Source organism: Salminus brasiliensis, chromosome 24 (assembly GCF_030463535.1).
Source record: "Salminus brasiliensis chromosome 24, fSalBra1.hap2, whole genome shotgun sequence".
Classification (NCBI taxonomy): domain Eukaryota; kingdom Metazoa; phylum Chordata; class Actinopteri; order Characiformes; family Bryconidae; genus Salminus; species Salminus brasiliensis.
Window position 1 is genome coordinate 7,818,735 of NC_132901.1, and position 18,709 is coordinate 7,837,443.

The 18,709-nt window shown below is 40.9% G+C and overlaps 5 protein-coding genes across 5 annotated transcripts in view; all 5 read left to right on the plus strand.

The window, feature by feature from the left end:
- The window catches only part of LOC140547180 (uncharacterized), a 35,773-nt gene that overhangs the window by 7,295 nt on the left and 9,769 nt on the right, over positions 1-18,709 (plus strand). The gene's annotated exons all lie outside the window — the stretch shown is intronic.
- LOC140546981 (histone H4) lies at positions 1,471-1,782 on the plus strand. The gene has a single exon (XM_072670463.1). It carries the CDS (start codon positions 1,471-1,473, stop codon positions 1,780-1,782), a length of 312 nt encoding a protein of 103 aa, XP_072526564.1.
- LOC140546733 (histone H2B) lies at positions 2,653-3,027 on the plus strand. The gene has a single exon (XM_072670121.1). The coding sequence runs from the start codon at positions 2,653-2,655 to the stop codon at positions 3,025-3,027; it is 375 nt and encodes a 124-aa protein (XP_072526222.1).
- Positions 5,005-5,379, plus strand: LOC140546723 (histone H2B). Its single transcript, XM_072670110.1, has one exon. The coding sequence runs from the start codon at positions 5,005-5,007 to the stop codon at positions 5,377-5,379; it is 375 nt and encodes a 124-aa protein (XP_072526211.1).
- LOC140546836 (histone H3) lies at positions 12,807-13,226 on the plus strand. The gene has a single exon (XM_072670254.1). It carries the CDS (start codon positions 12,816-12,818, stop codon positions 13,224-13,226), a length of 411 nt encoding a protein of 136 aa, XP_072526355.1. The 5' UTR covers positions 12,807-12,815.

Genomic DNA, 18,709 nt, shown 5'->3' on the forward strand with positions numbered 1-18,709 from the left:
GCAATACAGCCGTGATTTGTGGCTGTTGAGTGATTTGAGTTAACTTGCTTTTTCAGGTCCACACATGAGCTAACATAGCGATTAGCATGCTAGCTAACTCGGATGGTACAAACAATAGCATTACGCCAGCGAGTGTAAATACCTGTCAGATAAATACACACTCGCTCGAGTCAGTCAGGTTTTATTATGAAACCGTGTATATAGCTAGCAACATTTTATACGTTTACTGCCGTGGTTGAAATCGAGAAGCCACCTCGGAGAGTAGCATGATGGCTAGGTGTCTAAAAATTAATCACAAAAATAACGATATTACGGACACGTGCGTAGTTCTCTATATTGTTATTTGGAGCAAGTGAGGGAGAAACAGTCGTGCTTAAACCCGGCTACCAGCAGCGTATCTTCTGGTTTTCAGAGCTGGGCGGCCTGTGTAGCTTGCTAGCTAGTGTTTTGTTTACAAAAGATTATTTTCGTTATTAGCTAGTTGCCGAAACGGCATCGGTCAACCGAAAAAACGAACAAACAAAAAAACAATGCAATTTCGCTCGTTGGCCAATAGTTAAACAGTAAAAAAGCTCAGAAAAAGCTATGACATTAGAACCGGAGTTGCACTGTCCAATTCCCAAGCAGCTCACTACTCCCTATGGAGTGCACGGTGTCACGAAAAAACGCTGTGCACTAGGGAGTAGTGGAGTGCGGTTTAGGATCGCCCCAGGTGTACGAAGGAAGACTTCATGCATGGAGCATGGGGTGTCATCCTGTGGTAAAACACGGAAAGATTATATATATATATATATATATATATATATATATATATATATATATATATATATATATATATATATATATACACTTGGCGTTATTATTGTAGTAATTGATTTTTAGAAAACAGTGCATAAATGTTTATTTACAAAGGCCACATGGCCCCTATCCACTTCTTACAGTGACTCAAAGTAGGCTCATACACAGCCTCACTAAACAGTTCATCTTATGCCTAGGTCACTGAATTGTATGAATTTATTCAGTTATTTATTTATTTAAGATTTCGCCATAAGACCAATCTATTTCAGAAATGATTTTAGCTCTTAATTGCAGTTTAGGTTACTTCGTCATTATATGGTCAAGCAGGTCTGGATCTAGGCTGTAGGTTTCAAAGCTAAATCATGTTGAGTTAAAGTATTCACAGTGAAGGTTATGCATGATCCAAAGTGTGCTGCGTTATTTTGAACATGAGTACATCCAGAGAGAACGGAATTCTGGTTGACTGTATTTTGTATGGCTACCCACTCAGTGGCTATACAGCAAAACAAGCGTTCTGCACACGTACAGAGTATGAGGCGGAGCTGATGTACTGTGACGTCGCTCGGTTCCCTTGCTTTCATTTAGGTCCTATAGAGGGGTATAATTGGCGTGCCTCGGGTGCTCCAGCTTCATAGATTCTCTTCTCGTCGACTGAGAAAAGAAGCAGCTAGGATGTCCGGCAGAGGCAAGGGCGGCAAAGGCCTTGGAAAAGGAGGCGCCAAGCGTCATCGTAAAGTGCTTCGCGATAACATCCAGGGTATCACAAAGCCGGCTATTCGCCGTCTGGCTCGTCGTGGTGGCGTCAAGCGTATCTCCGGTCTGATCTACGAAGAGACCCGCGGTGTGCTCAAAGTGTTCCTGGAAAACGTGATCAGGGACGCAGTCACGTACACTGAGCATGCCAAAAGAAAGACCGTCACCGCTATGGATGTGGTGTACGCCCTGAAGCGCCAGGGACGCACTCTGTACGGATTCGGAGGTTAAACGCTCGGCCTGAACAGCTCTAAACCCAACGGCTCTTTTAAGAGCCACCCACAAATCCAGCAAAAGAGCCTGTTTCTAATCTTAGCTTGTTTGTTTCAAATAAGGCAGTCTCCCGGATACTCTGTATTAAGAATGTAATATACGGGAAGAGTACATATATGTTACTTTGTATATATGTATTGTTTTACACCCCCCCCCGTATGCGTTGGTAAAATCAGAACTATACGTCTTAATAAATCCTGATAGTCGCCGTCAACGCCGCTGTGGCGAAAAACAGATTAAGCCCTGTAGATTAAAAATGCGCGGGAAGGCGAACAAAGAGTTGATCATATTTGTTTGTTTCAATAAAGTCAATGATGGTGGTTATGAATCTCGGTTACTCCGGTTACTTTGTTAAGAAGCTCATTTTCAGGAGGAAAAAACATAATTTATATATAATATTTATATATATATATGACATTATATTCTTATATAATAATGTGATTATTATATAAGAATACATATTGTTTTCCATTTACCCCGTTTGCGTTGATTAAATCAGAATTATACAGAACATCGCCGTCAACGCCGCTTTGGCGAAAAATAATGTGCCGCCTGCACGGTGGGTACAAATGCGCGGGTAGGCGAACAAAGAGAATGCTGCTCAGGGGAGGGGGAAGGGAAGAGGAGAAAAGGGAGGGGAGGGGAGGGGAGGGGAGGGGAAAAGGGAGTGTGGGGGGTTGGGAAGAAGCGAGCGGACAATTGTTGTCCAATGGTCGTAAGACGGCATTCTAAAGGCGGTACCTTCTTGTATTAGAATGCCAGAGTCTAAATAATGTGGGAGCTTATCGCCTCCTCCTTATTCTTCAGTCTTACTCGACGAGGAGCAGTATGCCTGAGCCAGCTAAGTCCGCGCCCAAGAAGGGATCCAAGAAAGCCGTGACCAAGACGGCCGGGAAAGGAGGCAAGAAGCGCAGAAAGTCCAGGAAGGAGAGCTATGCTATCTACGTGTACAAGGTGCTGAAGCAGGTCCACCCTGATACCGGTATCTCCTCCAAAGCGATGGGCATCATGAACTCGTTCGTGAACGACATCTTCGAGCGCATCGCCGGTGAGTCTTCCCGTTTGGCTCATTACAACAAACGTTCTACTATCACCTCTAGGGAGATCCAGACCGCTGTGCGTCTGCTCCTTCCCGGTGAGTTGGCCAAGCACGCCGTGTCCGAGGGCACAAAGGCCGTCACCAAGTACACGAGCTCCAAGTAAATGGTGATAGCGGCGTAATCCAAACCCAACGGCTCTTTTAAGAGCCACCCACGGTTTCTTCGAAAGAGCAGTTTTATTCAAGAACAAAGTCGCCGATGGTAAGCTATAATACTAATTATTATTATTAATATTATTATTTTTTTTTTTTTTTCCCCCATGAGTGCTTCTGCAGCCATTATTGTAAAAGGAATGCCCTTCAGTGTATGTATGTATGTATGTATGTATGTAAATCAACTTACTTAGTTGTTTGTCTGCATTTAATTGGTATAGTATACTAAGATTCAGGGGCAGAGCAGCAAACTAAAATACTGTGCCATACTAACTGTATGGCGTGGGGTTGTAATGCTAAGTGGGATAAATGAAGCTGCACATCACCTGTGAAAGACCAGTCCAGAGGAGATCAGCCTTACAGGTGGGTAAGAGTGAGGCAGGAAACCATACTAGGGTTGAATTGAAGCCTAGAACTATACACTTGATCTTTGTAATGAAAGCTGTCTAGTATATATAACCAGGCATACGGTTAGGAAAGAGAGGAAATGAGTATCTCCACAAGCTTTTTTTGTTGGGTCACAGAAGGGTGAAGTTATTCAAAGCCTTAGGTTTATGGTGAGATTTGAGTGAGCAAGAATAGGTTCAGAGCTAGACTTTTGATGTAGAGGGTCGGAGCAAGGCAAAAGGACGAGGGTAGAGTAAGTAAAATAGTATGGCGGTCAAAGGCCTCAGGTTTATGATGAAGGTGGATTGAGTTAAAGTGACCGTGAGCTTAGGCCGTTGCCTTAGGATACAAAGGAAGGTTCAGTAAAAGTGAGTTTCAACATTAGCCATCAGCCTCATGATTTGGATACACATGGCCTCGGCCTACTGAGGAATGCGCATCTAAGTAGAATGGTCATGACTGCATGGAATGGGTTAAATGAAAGTAAAAGTTTAAAAATAATAATTTGGTGTGTTGCTTATTGGGATAGAGGGAGGGATGGGGTTAATTTGTTTTAGTACAAGAATGAGATTGGAGTTGTTTCATGTGAGGGGTTTGAATGAGGATGGGGAGTGATTTTGTATAATGGTTGGAGGAAGGATGGGGTTATTTGGTTTCATGGTTAGAATGATGTTAAGGTTATGTTGTACTAGGTTAAGAGGGAGGACAGAGTTATTTTGTATTAGGACTACTTGGTTTGGTCACAAAAAGATGAATTTGGTTGAAGCCTTAGGTTAATGGTGAGATTCGAGCGAGCAAGAATAGGTTCAGAGCTAGACTTTTGATGTAGAGGGTCGGAGCAAGGCAAAAAGACGAGGGTAGAGTAAGTAAATTTAGGTAGCGTAAGTAAAAAAGTATGGCGGTGAAAGTGTGTTTAGTGCAGATGTGATCTAGGAAGAGTGAGTAACAGCAGCTTTGTAAACGAGGCCTCAGGTTTATGATGGAGGTGGATTGTGTTAAAGTGACTGTGAGCTTAGGCCTTTGCCTTAGGAAGGTTCAGAAAAAGTGAATTTCAACATTGGCCATCAGCCTGATGATTTGGATACACATGGCCTCGGCCTACTGAGGAATGCAGATCTAAGTAGAATGGTCATGACTGCATGGAATGGGTTAAATGAAAGTAAAAGTTTAAAAATAATAATTTGGTGTGTTGCTTATTGAGATAGAGGGAGGGATGGGGTTAATTTGTTTTAGTACAAGAATGAAATTGGAGTTGTTTCATGTGAGAGGTTCGAATGAGGATGGGGAGTGATTTTGTATAATGGTTGGAGGAAGGATGGTGTTATTTCATTTTAGGGTTGGAGAGAGAAGGTCGTGGGGTTTGTATTAGAGTATGAATGAAAATGGGTTATTTTATTTTGGGGTTAGACGGCGGATGGGGTTGGGGTCGTACGACGGCATTCTAAAGGCGGTACCTTCTTATATTAGAATGCCAGAGTCTAAATAATGTGGGAGCTTATCGCCTCCTCCTCATTCTTCAGTCTTACTCGACGAGTAGCAGTATGCCTGAGCCAGCCAAGTCCGCGCCCAAGAAGGGATCCAAGAAAGCCGTGACCAAGACGGCCGGGAAAGGAGGCAAGAAGCGCAGAAAGTCCAGGAAGGAGAGCTATGCTATCTACGTGTACAAGGTGCTGAAGCAGGTCCACCCTGATACCGGTATCTCCTCCAAAGCGATGGGCATCATGAACTCGTTCGTGAACGACATCTTCGAGCGCATCGCCGGTGAGTCTTCCCGTTTGGCTCATTACAACAAACGTTCTACTATCACCTCTAGGGAGATCCAGACCGCTGTGCGTCTGCTCCTTCCCGGTGAGTTGGCCAAGCACGCCGTGTCCGAGGGCACAAAGGCCGTCACCAAGTACACGAGCTCCAAGTAAATGGTGATAGCGGCGTAATCCAAACCCAACGGCTCTTTTAAGAGCCACCCACGGTTTCTTCGAAAGAGCAGTTTTATTCAAGAACAAAGTCGCCGATAGTAAGCTATAATACTAATTATTATTATTAATATTATTTTTTTTTTTTTCCCCCATGAGTGCTTCTGCAGCCATTATTGTAAAAGGAATGCCCTTCAGTGTATGTATGTATGTAAATCAACTTACTTAGTTGTTTGTCTGCATTTAATTGGTATAGTATACTAAGATTCAGGGGCAGAGCAGCAAACTAAAATACTGTGCCATACTAACTGTATGGCGTGGGGTTGTAATGCTAAGTGGGATAAATGAAGCTGCACATCACCTGTGAAAGACCAGTCCAGAGGAGATCAGCCTTACAGGTGGGGAATAGTAAGGCAGGAAACCATACTAGGGTTGACTTGAAGCCTAGAACTATACACTTGATCTTTGTAATGAAAGCTGTCTAGTATATATAACCAGGCATACGGTTAGGAAAGAGAGGAAATGAGTATCTCCACAAGCTTTTTTTGTTGGGTCACAGAAGGGTGAAGTTATTCAAAGCCTTAGGTTTATGGTGAGATTTGAGTGAGCAAGAATAGGTTCAGAGCTAGACTTTTGATGTAGAGGGTCGGAGCAAGGCAAAAGGACGAGGGTAGAGTAAGTAAAATAGTATGGCGGTCAAAGGCCTCAGGTTTATGATGAAGGTGGATTGAGTTAAAGTGACCGTGAGCTTAGGCCGTTGCCTTAGGATACAAAGGAAGGTTCAGTAAAAGTGAGTTTCAACATTAGCCATCAGCCTCATGATTTGGATACACATGGCCTCGGCCTACTGAGGAATGCGCATCTAAGTAGAATGGTCATGACTGCATGGAATGGGTTAAATGAAAGTAAAAGTTTAAAAATAATAATTTGGTGTGTTGCTTATTGGGATAGAGGGAGGGATGGGGTTAATTTGTTTTAGTACAAGAATGAGATTGGAGTTGTTTCATGTGAGGGGTTTGAATGAGGATGGGGAGTGATTTTGTATAATGGTTGGAGGAAGGATGGGGTTATTTGGTTTCATGGTTAGAATGATGTTAAGGTTATGTTGTACTAGGTTAAGAGGGAGGACAGAGTTATTTTGTATTAGGACTACTTGGTTTGGTCACAAAAAGATGAATTTGGTTGAAGCCTTAGGTTAATGGTGAGATTCGAGCGAGCAAGAATAGGTTCAGAGCTAGACTTTTGATGTAGAGGGTCGGAGCAAGGCAAAAAGACGAGGGTAGAGTAAGTAAATTTAGGTAGCGTAAGTAAAAAAGTATGGCGGTGAAAGTGTGTTTAGTGCAGATGTGATCTAGGAAGAGTGAGTAACAGCAGCTTTGTAAACGAGGCCTCAGGTTTATGATGGAGGTGGATTGTGTTAAAGTGACTGTGAGCTTAGGCCTTTGCCTTAGGAAGGTTCAGAAAAAGTGAATTTCAACATTGGCCATCAGCCTGATGATTTGGATACACATGGCCTCGGCCTACTGAGGAATGCAGATCTAAGTAGAATGGTCATGACTGCATGGAATGGGTTAAATGAAAGTAAAAGTTTAAAAATAATAATTTGGTGTGTTGCTTATTGAGATAGAGGGAGGGATGGGGTTAATTTGTTTTAGTACAAGAATGAAATTGGAGTTGTTTCATGTGAGAGGTTCGAATGAGGATGGGGAGTGATTTTGTATAATGGTTGGAGGAAGGATGGTGTTATTTCATTTTAGGGTTGGAGAGAGAAGGTCGTGGGGTTTGTATTAGAGTATGAATGAAAATGGGTTATTTTATTTTGGGGTTAGACGGCGGATGGGGTTATTTGGTTTCATGGTTAGAATGATGTTAAGGTTATGTTGTACTAGGTTAAGAGGGAGGACAGAGTTATTTTGTATTAGGACTATTTGGTTTGGTTCACTAAAAGATGAATTTGGTTGAAGCCTTAGGTTAATGGTGAGATTCGAGCGAGCAAGAATAGGTTCAGAGCTAGACTTTTGATGTAGAGGGTCGGAGCAAGGCAAAAGGACGAGGGTAGAGTAAGTAAAATAGTATGGCGGTCAAAGACCTCAGGTTTATGATGAAGGTGGATTGAGTTAAAGTGACGGTGAGCTTAAGCCTTTGCCTTAGGATACAAAGGAAGGTTCAGTAAAAGAGAGTTTCAACATTAGCCATCAGCCTGATGATTTGGATACACATGGCCTCGGCCTACTGAGGAATGCACATCTAAGTAGAATGGTCATGACTGCATGGAATGGGTTAAATGAAAGTAAAAGTTTAAAAATAATAATTTGGTGTGTTGCTTATTGAGATAGAGGGAGGGATGGGGTTAATTTGTTTTAGTACAAGAATGAGATTTGAGTTGTTTCATGTGAGGGGTTCGAATGAGGATGGAGTGATTTTGTATAATGGTTGGAGGAAGGATGGGGTTATTTCATTTTAGGGTTTGTGAGAGAAGGTGGTGGGGTTTGTATTAGAGTATGAATGGAAATGGGTTATTTTATTTTGGGGTTAGACGGCGGATGGGGTTATTTGTTTTCATGGTTAGAATGATGTTAAGGTTATGTTGTACTAGGTTAAGAGGGAGGACAGAGTTATTTTGTATTAGGACTATTTGGTTTGGTTCACTAAAAGATGAATTTGGTTGAAGTCTTAGGTTAATGGTGAGATTCGAGCGAGCAAGAATAGATTCATAGATATTTTTTTGATGTAGAGGGTCGGAGCAATGCAAAAGGACGAGGGTAGAGTAAGTAAAATAGTATGGCGGTCAAAGGCCTCAGTTTTATGATGAAGGTGGATTGAGTTAAAGTGACGGTGAGCTTAAGCCTTTGCCTTAGGATACAAAGGAAGGTTCAGTAAAAGTGAGTTTCAACATTAGCCATCAGCCTCATGATTTGGATACACATGGCCTCGGCCTACTGAGGAATGCACATCTAAGTAGAATGGTCATGACTGCATGGAATGGGTTAAATGAAAGTAAAAGTTTAAAAATAATAATTTGGTGTGTTGCTTATTGGGATAGAGGGAGGGATGGGGTTAATTTGTTTTAGTACAAGAATGAGATTGGAGTTGTTTCATGTGAGGGGTTTGAATGAGGATGGGGAGTGATTTTGTATAATGGTTGGAGGAAGGATGGGGTTATTTGGTTTCATGGTTAGAATGATGTTAAGGTTATGTTGTACTAGGTTAAGAGGGAGGACAGAGTTATTTTGTATTAGGACTACTTGGTTTGGTCACAAAAAGATGAATTTGGTTGAAGCCTAAGGTTAATGGTGAGATTCGAGCGAGCAAGAATAGGTTCAGAGCTAGACTTTTGATGTAGAGGGTCGGAGCAAGGCAAAAAGACGAGGGTAGAGTAAGTAAATTTAGGTAGCGTAAGTAAAAAAGTATGGCGGTGAAAGTGTGTTTAGTGCAGATGTGATCTAGGAAGAGTGAGTAACAGCAGCTTTGTAAACGAGGCCTCAGGTTTATGATGGAGGTGGATTGTGTTAAAGTGACTGTGAGCTTAGGCCTTTGCCTTAGGAAGGTTCAGAAAAAGTGAATTTCAACATTGGCCATCAGCCTGATGATTTGGATACACATGGCCTCGGCCTACTGAGGAATGCAGATCTAAGTAGAATGGTCATGACTGCATGGAATGGGTTAAATGAAAGTAAAAGTTTAAAAATAATAATTTGGTGTGTTGCTTATTGAGATAGAGGGAGGGATGGGGTTAATTTGTTTTAGTACAAGAATGAAATTGGAGTTGTTTCATGTGAGAGGTTCGAATGAGGATGGGGAGTGATTTTGTATAATGGTTGGAGGAAGGATGGTGTTATTTCATTTTAGGGTTGGAGAGAGAAGGTCGTGGGGTTTGTATTAGAGTATGAATGAAAATGGGTTATTTTATTTTGGGGTTAGACGGCGGATGGGGTTATTTGGTTTCATGGTTAGAATGATGTTAAGGTTATGTTGTACTAGGTTAAGAGGGAGGACAGAGTTATTTTGTATTAGGACTATTTGGTTTGGTTCACTAAAAGATGAATTTGGTTGAAGCCTTAGGTTAATGGTGAGATTCGAGCGAGCAAGAATAGGTTCAGAGCTAGACTTTTGATGTAGAGGGTCGGAGCAAGGCAAAAGGACGAGGGTAGAGTAAGTAAAATAGTATGGCGGTCAAAGACCTCAGGTTTATGATGAAGGTGGATTGAGTTAAAGTGACGGTGAGCTTAAGCCTTTGCCTTAGGATACAAAGGAAGGTTCAGTAAAAGTGAGTTTCAACATTAGCCATCAGCCTGATGATTTGGATACACATGGCCTCGGCCTACTGAGGAATGCACATCTAAGTAGAATGGTCATGACTGCATGGAATGGGTTAAATGAAAGTAAAAGTTTAAAAATAATAATTTGGTGTGTTGCTTATTGAGATAGAGGGAGGGATGGGGTTAATTTGTTTTAGTACAAGAATGAGATTTGAGTTGTTTCATGTGAGGGGTTCGAATGAGGATGGAGTGATTTTGTATAATGGTTGGAGGAAGGATGGGGTTATTTCATTTTAGGGTTTGTGAGAGAAGGTGGTGGGGTTTGTATTAGAGTATGAATGGAAATGGGTTATTTTATTTTGGGGTTAGACGGCGGATGGGGTTATTTGTTTTCATGGTTAGAATGATGTTAAGGTTATGTTGTACTAGGTTAAGAGGGAGGACAGAGTTATTTTGTATTAGGACTATTTGGTTTGGTTCACTAAAAGATGAATTTGGTTGAAGTCTTAGGTTAATGGTGAGATTCGAGCGAGCAAGAATAGGTTCATAGATATTTTTTTGATGTAGAGGGTCGGAGCAATGCAAAAGGACGAGGGTAGAGTAAGTAAAATAGTATGGCGGTCAAAGGCCTCAGTTTTATGATGAAGGTGGATTGAGTTAAAGTGACGGTGAGCTTAAGCCTTTGCCTTAGGATACAAAGGAAGGTTCAGTAAAAGTGAGTTTCAACATTAGCCATCAGCCTCATGATTTGGATACACATGGCCTCGGCCTACTGAGGAATGCACATCTAAGTAGAATGGTCATGACTGCATGGAATGGGTTAAATGAAAGTAAAAGTTTAAAAATAATAATTTGGTGTGTTGCTTATTGAGATAGAGGGAGGGATGGGGTTAATTTGTTTTAGGACAAGAATGAGATTGGAGTTGTTTCATGTGAGGGGTTCGAATGAGGATGGGGAGTGATTTTGTATAATGGTTGGAGGAAGGATGGTGTTATTTCATTTTAGGGTTGGAGAGAGAAGGTGGTGGGGTTTGTATTAGAGTATGAATGGAAATGGGTTATTTTATTTTGGGGTTAGACGGCGGATGGGGTCATTTGGTTTCATGGTTAGAATGATGTTAAGGTTATGTTGTACTAGGTTAAGAGGGAGGACAGAGTTATTTTGTATTAGGACTATGTGGTTTGGTTCACTAAAAGATGAATTTGGTTGAAGCCTTAGGTTAATGGTGAGATTCGAGCGAGCAAGAATAGGTTCAGAGCTAGACTTATGATGTAGAGGGTCGGAGCAAGGCAAAAGGACGAGGGTAGAGTAAGTAAAATAGTATGGCGGTCAAAGGCCTCAGGTTTATGATGAAGGTGGATTGAGTTAAAGTGACCGTGAGCTTAGGCCTTTGCCTTAGGATACAAAGGAAGGTTCAGTAAAAGTGAATTTCAGCATTAGCCATCAGCCTGATGATTTGGATACACATGGCCTCGGCCTACTGAGGAATGCACATCTAAGTAGAATGGTCATGACTGCATGGAATGGTTTAAATGAAAGTAAAAGTTTAAAAATAATAATTTGGTGTGTTGCTTATTGAGATAGAGGGAGGGATGGGGTTAATTTGTTTTATTACAAGAATGAAATTGGAGTTGTTTCATGTGAGAGGTTCGAATGAGGATGGGGAGTGATTTTGTATAATGGTTGGAGGAAGGATGGTGTTATTTCATTTTAGGGTTGGAGAGAGAAGGTCGTGGGGTTTGTATTAGAGTATGAATGAAAATGGGTTATTTTATTTTGGGGTTAGACGGCGGATGGGGTTATTTGGTTTCATGGTTAGAATGATGTTAAGGTTATGTTGTACTAGGTTAAGAGGGAGGACAGAGTTATTTTGTATTAGGACTATTTGGTTTGGTTCACTAAAAGATGAATTTGGTTGAAGCCTTAGGTTAATGGTGAGATTCGAGCGAGCAAGAATAGGTTCAGAGCTAGACTTTTGATGTAGAGGGTCGGAGCAAGGCAAAAGGACGAGGGTAGAGTAAGTAAAATAGTATGGCGGTCAAAGACCTCAGGTTTATGATGAAGGTGGATTGAGTTAAAGTGACGGTGAGCTTAAGTCTTTGCCTTAGGATACAAAGGAAGGTTCAGTAAAAGTGAGTTTCAACATTAGCCATCAGCCTGATGATTTGGATACACATGGCCTCGGCCTACTGAGGAATGCAGATCTAAGTAGAATGGTCATGACTGCATGGAATGGGTTAAATGAAAGTAAAAGTTTAAAAATAATAATTTGGTGTGTTGCTTATTGAGATAGAGGGAGGGATGGGGTTAATTTGTTTTAGTACAAGAATGAGATTTGAGTTGTTTCATGTGAGGGGTTCGAATGAGGATGGAGTGATTTTGTATAATGGTTGGAGGAAGGATGGGGTTATTTCATTTTAGGGTTTGTGAGAGAAGGTGGTGGGGTTTGTATTAGAGTATGAATGGAAATGGGTTATTTTATTTTGGGGTTAGACGGCGGATGGGGTTATTTGTTTTCATGGTTAGAATGATGTTAAGGTTATGTTGTACTAGGTTAAGAGGGAGGACAGAGTTATTTTGTATTAGGACTATTTGGTTTGGTTCACTAAAAGATGAATTTGGTTGAAGTCTTAGGTTAATGGTGAGATTCGAGCGAGCAAGAATAGATTCATAGATATTTTTTTGATGTAGAGGGTCGGAGCAATGCAAAAGGACGAGGGTAGAGTAAGTAAAATAGTATGGCGGTCAAAGGCCTCAGTTTTATGATGAAGGTGGATTGAGTTAAAGTGACCGTGAGCTTAGGCCGTTGCCTTAGGATACAAAGGAAGGTTCAGTAAAAGTGAGTTTCAACATTAGCCATCAGCCTCATGATTTGGATACATATGGCCTCGGCCTACTGAGGAATGCACATCTAAGTAGAATGGTCATGACTGCATGGAATGGGTTAAATGAAAGTAAAAGTTTAAAAATAATAATTTGGTGTGTTGCTTATTGAGATAGAGGGAGGGATGGGGTTTAATTTGTCGGTGTGTCACCGACGCATTGCCGGCCGCCCAATGGGAAACGGACAACTTCAAGACGCCCAATGAGCGGCAAGCGGCTTGAAAGCTTAAAAGCCATGTGAAGCGAGCAAGAACTCATTCTCTTTCTTTTCCCCGAGAGGAGCAGAGTTCAACGCGATGGCAAGAACCAAGCAGACCGCTCGTAAGTCCACCGGTGGCAAGGCCCCGAGGAAGCAGCTCGCCACCAAGGCTGCCCGCAAGAGCGCCCCAGCCACCGGCGGCGTGAAAAAGCCTCACCGTTACAGGCCCGGCACCGTGGCTCTGAGGGAGATCCGCCGCTACCAGAAATCTACTGAGCTGCTGATCCGTAAGCTGCCCTTCCAGCGGCTAGTGCGTGAGATCGCGCAGGACTTCAAGACTGATCTCCGCTTCCAGAGCTCCGCCGTCATGGCCCTGCAGGAGGCTAGCGAGGCGTACTTGGTGGGTCTGTTTGAAGATACTAACCTGTGCGCTATCCACGCCAAGAGAGTCACCATCATGCCTAAAGACATCCAGCTGGCCCGCCGTATTCGCGGAGAGCGCGCTTAAACAGAGCGCTTCGACGTTTACCTGAAATACCCAACGGCTCTTTTAAGAGCCACCTACCCGTGTCCGCGCCGAAACAGCAAATGTCCGCCTCACCTCGGTGTTGCGTTTATATAATGTAAGGCTATTATGACGCGCGCGCGCTTCTAAGTTCCATAGGGCTGCGCGAGCAAAACCAGCCGTAAGACAGTGGTTGTAAAGTTTAGCAAAAAAAAACAACAACTAATATATATGTATATATATATTATAACGTTTTGTACAACATTTCACATCAAAATCGCCATATTTAACATGTGTTTTAATACATATTAATACGTTTCTTTAAATACCTATCAATATGATTATACATATTTAATAGTTTGGAAACAGTTCATTCACCCCAGCAAAAAGTTGAAGCCACTGCTACTTCAGTAGAACACTACACTTTACACTATGTAGTGTTTAGGCCGGTTTTGGCCTATTACAAATGGCATTTGACATGGATGGAGCGTGGATCCCACCGCGTGGTGAAACTATACAACTGCAAGCACAGTTTCAGAGAGCAATGTATGTGTATATTTATATAATGAGAGCTTGATTTTGGGTACCTACGTTTCATACATATGCAAAATGAGTTTGATTCCATAGAGAGTAAGCGAGACCAGCTGTGGGGCCGCAGTAAAGGAGTTAAGTGTATATTCCGGAGAGGACCACCGTTGTTGTGGGAACGCAGACATATGTCATGGATGGAGCGTGGATGCCATCGTGTGGTCAAACTAGGCAAATGCAAACGTTAACTACGTAGATTTATTCGTGTATGTGTGTGAATGTAACAGCTTTTTTCATTTGATAGATGGTTGTGAACTCCAGTACGTCTACTAAATCATTTGTATTGCGGTGTTATTTTGGTTAGTGTTTTTTAAAGTACATTTTAAAAAATGTTTCTATTGAAGCATACTTCAGTTCAGGGCATTTTAGTAGCCAGCATGGTTACCAGTTCTCATGCTGCCAGGCAATGAAATGGAAACTTAATTTAGGGTAATTTTATACACATTAAATATGATTGTTAACTGCACCAACAAATCTAAAAAGTAATTACGTGTCTTACGTGATGATTTTCGTTTGGGCTTGGGTTTCATTTCAACAATATGCTAACGATAACATACTCCAGACTGTATAATCTCCTTCCACAACTAGATAAAATGTCTTGTTTTGAAGAACGCTTGATAGAAGTCTTTAATAAAGGCACTTTATTAGCCATCATGACAACCAAACAGCATGCAGTTATGTAAAAAGCCACCAATTTACTCACTGCTAGAAGCCATTGAGACAAACTATAGAGTAGTGCACTTCTATGTAGGACCTTTATTTCCTTTTCTTTAGAGCCCTTAAACTCTGTGTATTAGCTTATATTGAGGTTACCATAATAATCATAAATCAGTAAAAAACACCGCTCATCTGCTATCAAGACCTGACCGAGGAGCTGGAGGCCAGTGGAGCAAAGCTAAAATATGGAAAAGCATACGCACCCTCAAATTGGTGCAAAAAAAAATAAATAATAATTTTAATCATTCAAGGCATAGGTAAGTAACAAATGAATACAAAAGTGCTAACAAAAGTGAATGAAAAGCCAGCCGTACTCACTTGTGAATTCGCTTTTTTGATTTTGCTTCTTTAAACGTCTCTGTGGACCAAAAAAAAAAGATTAATTGTTTTACATTTTAACCACACGATGGCATCCACGCTCCATTTACGTACTATGACCACAGACTTAAAGCTTAGCCCTGAAACTCCATCAGAAGCCTAAAAGACTTGACTAGAGAAGTGCACTTCTGTGTAGTGTATACAGTGTAAGGGATTTAGGAAGTGCCCTATTGCAAACGTCACCGTTGTTTTGGTATCGTGGATATATGTCATGGATGGAGCGTGGATGCCATCGTGTGGTCAAACTCGCAAATGCAAACGCTAAAAACATAGATGTATACGTGTATGTGTGTGAATGTTACAGCTTTTACATATGACAGATGGTTGTGAACTCCAGTAAGTCTACTAAGATCTACCAAGGAACATTTGGGCATTTTAGTAGCCAGCATGACAACCAGTTGTCATGCTACCAGGCAATGAAAACTTAATTTAGGGCACTGCAATTTTTATACACATTAAATATGATTGTTAACTGCACCAATACATCTAAAAAGTCATTACATGTCTTGCGGGATGATTTTTGTTTGGGTTTTAACAATATGCTAATGATAAAGTAGGACAGAAATTTTTTTTACTCCAGACTGTATTACCTCCTTCCACAACTCGATCAAATGGCTTTAGATAAAGAATCCTTGATAGAAGCATTCTTTATTTAAGGCACTTTTTTATCAGTTAGGTAAAAAGCCAACAATTCGCTCACTACTATAAGCCATTGAGACAAACTGTAGAGTAGTGCAATTCTATGAATGACGTTTTTCCCCTCCCCCTTTAGAGCCCTTAAATTCTATGCTGTATGGTTATGTGTATGTATGTATGCATCAGCTTATATTGAGGTTAACATAATAATCATAAATCAATAAAGAACACCGCTCATCTGCTATCAAGACCTGACTAAGGAGCTAGAGGCCAGTGGAGCAAAGCTACAATTACGAAAAGCATACGCACCATCAGTGCAAAAAAATCATTTTAACCTGCCAGGTTTAGGTCAAAGACTTTCTTCAAGGCATAGGTAAGTAACAAATGAATACAAAAGTGCTAACAAAAGTGTATCAAAAGCCAGCCGTACTCACTTGTGAATTAGCTTTTTTGTGCTTCTCAAATTGAACTCTTTCTCTTCTTTCTGATTTTGCTTCTTTAAATGTCTCTGTGGACCAAGAAAAAAAAAACTAAAAAAAAAGATGAATTGTTTTATATTTTGCAGATTTACATTTTGACCACCAGATGGCATCCACGCTCCATTCACGTACTACGACAACAGACTTAAAGCTTAGCCCTGAAACTCCATCAGAATCCTAAGGGGTAGGTCTAGCCAAACTGCTTCCCCTCACCCTGACTTCATCATGAGCTCTACACTTACTTTGCTTACCACAATGTCTTTCCATATTTCTTTATCATCCACTAACTGCAACATATGATAAAAGCAACATTACTTAAAGCAACATTAACTCCCTCTGTGTTTATCTAATCTAGCATGACTTTTATTAGAAGATGTAAAGCGAGCCTGAGAAATCCAAGGGGTAAACATGTAGTTTTAGTTGGCCTCATTAGGAGCTTTTCCCTTGTATGCAATAATATACCATTTATTCGATTTGTGTTTGTTCTTTCTTTCTTTAAATGTCTCTGTGGACACTATATCTTTAACTTGTAGTGTATTAGATTAACGACTACAATTCCCATGATGCCTAACTAAAGATTTTTTTGCACCGATGGTGCGTATGCTTTTCGTAATTGTAGCTTTGCTCCACTGGCCTCTAGCTCCTTAGTCAGGTCTTGATAGCAGATGAGCGGTGTTCTTTATTGATTTATGATTATTATGTTAACCTCAATATAAGCTGATAAAACCTTGCCAAATAAAATTATTTTTGCACAGATTTAATTGTGTGGGTATGAGACATGTTAGTATTATTCCTACATTCACTTCTCATTGGTGAAGATCTTCTCTAATGGCCAATGTCAGTGTTAACACTTTACTGTACATCCTATACATTTGCACTCCTGGACACTACTAACACTTTATTATTATTACTTAATAATACAGTGTTATTATTAAATTTTTATGTATCGTCATCTGTCCACTTCATTTCTTATTTTTCATAACTGCACTGTCCTTCATCTGCAGTTAGTTTCAAATGCATTTTCACATGTATTCTATTTATCTGTCTATCTATCTATCTTGCAGTGTGGGTTCTAACTAGACAAAGGACTCCAAAAGTCATGTTTGTGTTTTTAAACCACAGTATTGACTTTGTCCTCATGTAACTCATGTATAGTGTAACTGGGTATCTCAGTATCTTCACCTGGATTTATTGATCCAAAACTGTAGTTTAGTGATGTCAAGGTTCAAATGTTTAAAGTCATGTCATGTTGAATGTTGTGAGGGAATACGTCTGAAAATATATGGAACCTGGCCTGGCAGATACATATTCTGACCACCAGATGGCATCACTACTCCATTCACGTTCTGCAACTACATAGTCTTAGGGCCTAGCCCTGAAACTCCATCAGAAGCCTAAGAGGTAGGTCCAGCCGAACTGCTACCACTCATCCTGACTTCATCATGAGCTTTACACTTACTTTGCTCACCACAATTTATTTCCTTCCTTTCTCTTCCACTAACTGCTAACCAATATGACTTTAGAAGAAGATTTATTAGAAGATGTATAGTGAAAACCTGAGGAATCCAAATGGTGTGGGTTTAGTTTAAGTTGGCCTTGTTTTATTTTATGTGCAGAAATATGTCAGTGGTGGTGGTTGTGTGTGTGTGTGTGTGTGTGTGTGTGTGTGTGTGTGTGTGTGGGTGTGTGTGTGTGTGTGTGTGTGTGTGTGTGAGAGAGAGAGAGAGAGAGAGAGAGAGAGAGAGAGAGAGAGAGAGAGAGAAAGAGCTTGATGCATACTTATTCAATCTGACAGAAAATACAAACCCTGTACTGGTTTGTGTTTGAGCAATATGTGTTGACAAAGAAAAAAAGAACAAATTACTGGTTGAATCTATAAAACAATATGCTTCCTTTAAGTGTGTCTATGTCAATGTGTCAATGACACAATGTGTCTTTATCCTGTAGTGTCAAGATCAAGGACTACAATTCCCATGATGCCTAACTACAAGTTCAGCCTATTGACACACGTGCCATGTATTAGGACTAATCACGTGTTGTTTTAGAACGTTTTCGAAAAGTATAGATGACGTACAGTGTTTTATTGATTCAACCATTCATGTGATCCGGCTCTTTAATTCTTGAATTTGATTTATTGTTGTACTGGGTTGTTGGCGTTGTATTTTCTAAACGTTGCAAACCCTTTGTATGTGGATTTACTTGTTCAATATGTTGTCATGGAGCCTGTCTCTCTCTCTCTATCTTTGTCTATCTCTCTATGTATACATATCTATCTACCTACCTACCTTCCTACCTACCACCCTCCCTCTCTTCATCTAATGATGAAATCCGATAACTGCACGTCCAGTCACAGTAAAAAGTAAACCGTGTGCCATGGTGTACAGTAGTGGGCTGATCTCAGTGTGTGCTTGTTTTATGCTTGCAAGGTCGTAACCCTAGTACTAAATAGCCATTTATGTCATTTATTCAGGCATTCAGGTGCATTGAGGGAGGACACGTACTCTTGTCGTGTGTGTGTGTGAAATAATCGCTACGCACGTTAGAATGGCGTGATGTAGTGTGACTTTGTTGTATACGAGACCGAGGCGCACATGGCGACAGCCATCAGAGGGGAGTGGACGGCTGACCGAGGTATTTGTCGTGTTAAGACCTATGTTAACTACTTTTAATGTTCATACATGTGAAACG

Bases quoted from the DNA above. Each gene is read 5' to 3' on its own strand.
- LOC140546981 (XM_072670463.1), top strand. From the start codon at position 1,471: ATGTCCGGCAGAGGCAAGGGCGGCAAAGGCCTTGGAAAAGGAGGCGCC.
- LOC140546733 (XM_072670121.1), top strand. From the start codon at position 2,653: ATGCCTGAGCCAGCTAAGTCCGCGCCCAAGAAGGGATCCAAGAAAGCC.
- LOC140546723 (XM_072670110.1), top strand. From the start codon at position 5,005: ATGCCTGAGCCAGCCAAGTCCGCGCCCAAGAAGGGATCCAAGAAAGCC.
- LOC140546836 (XM_072670254.1), top strand. From the start codon at position 12,816: ATGGCAAGAACCAAGCAGACCGCTCGTAAGTCCACCGGTGGCAAGGCC.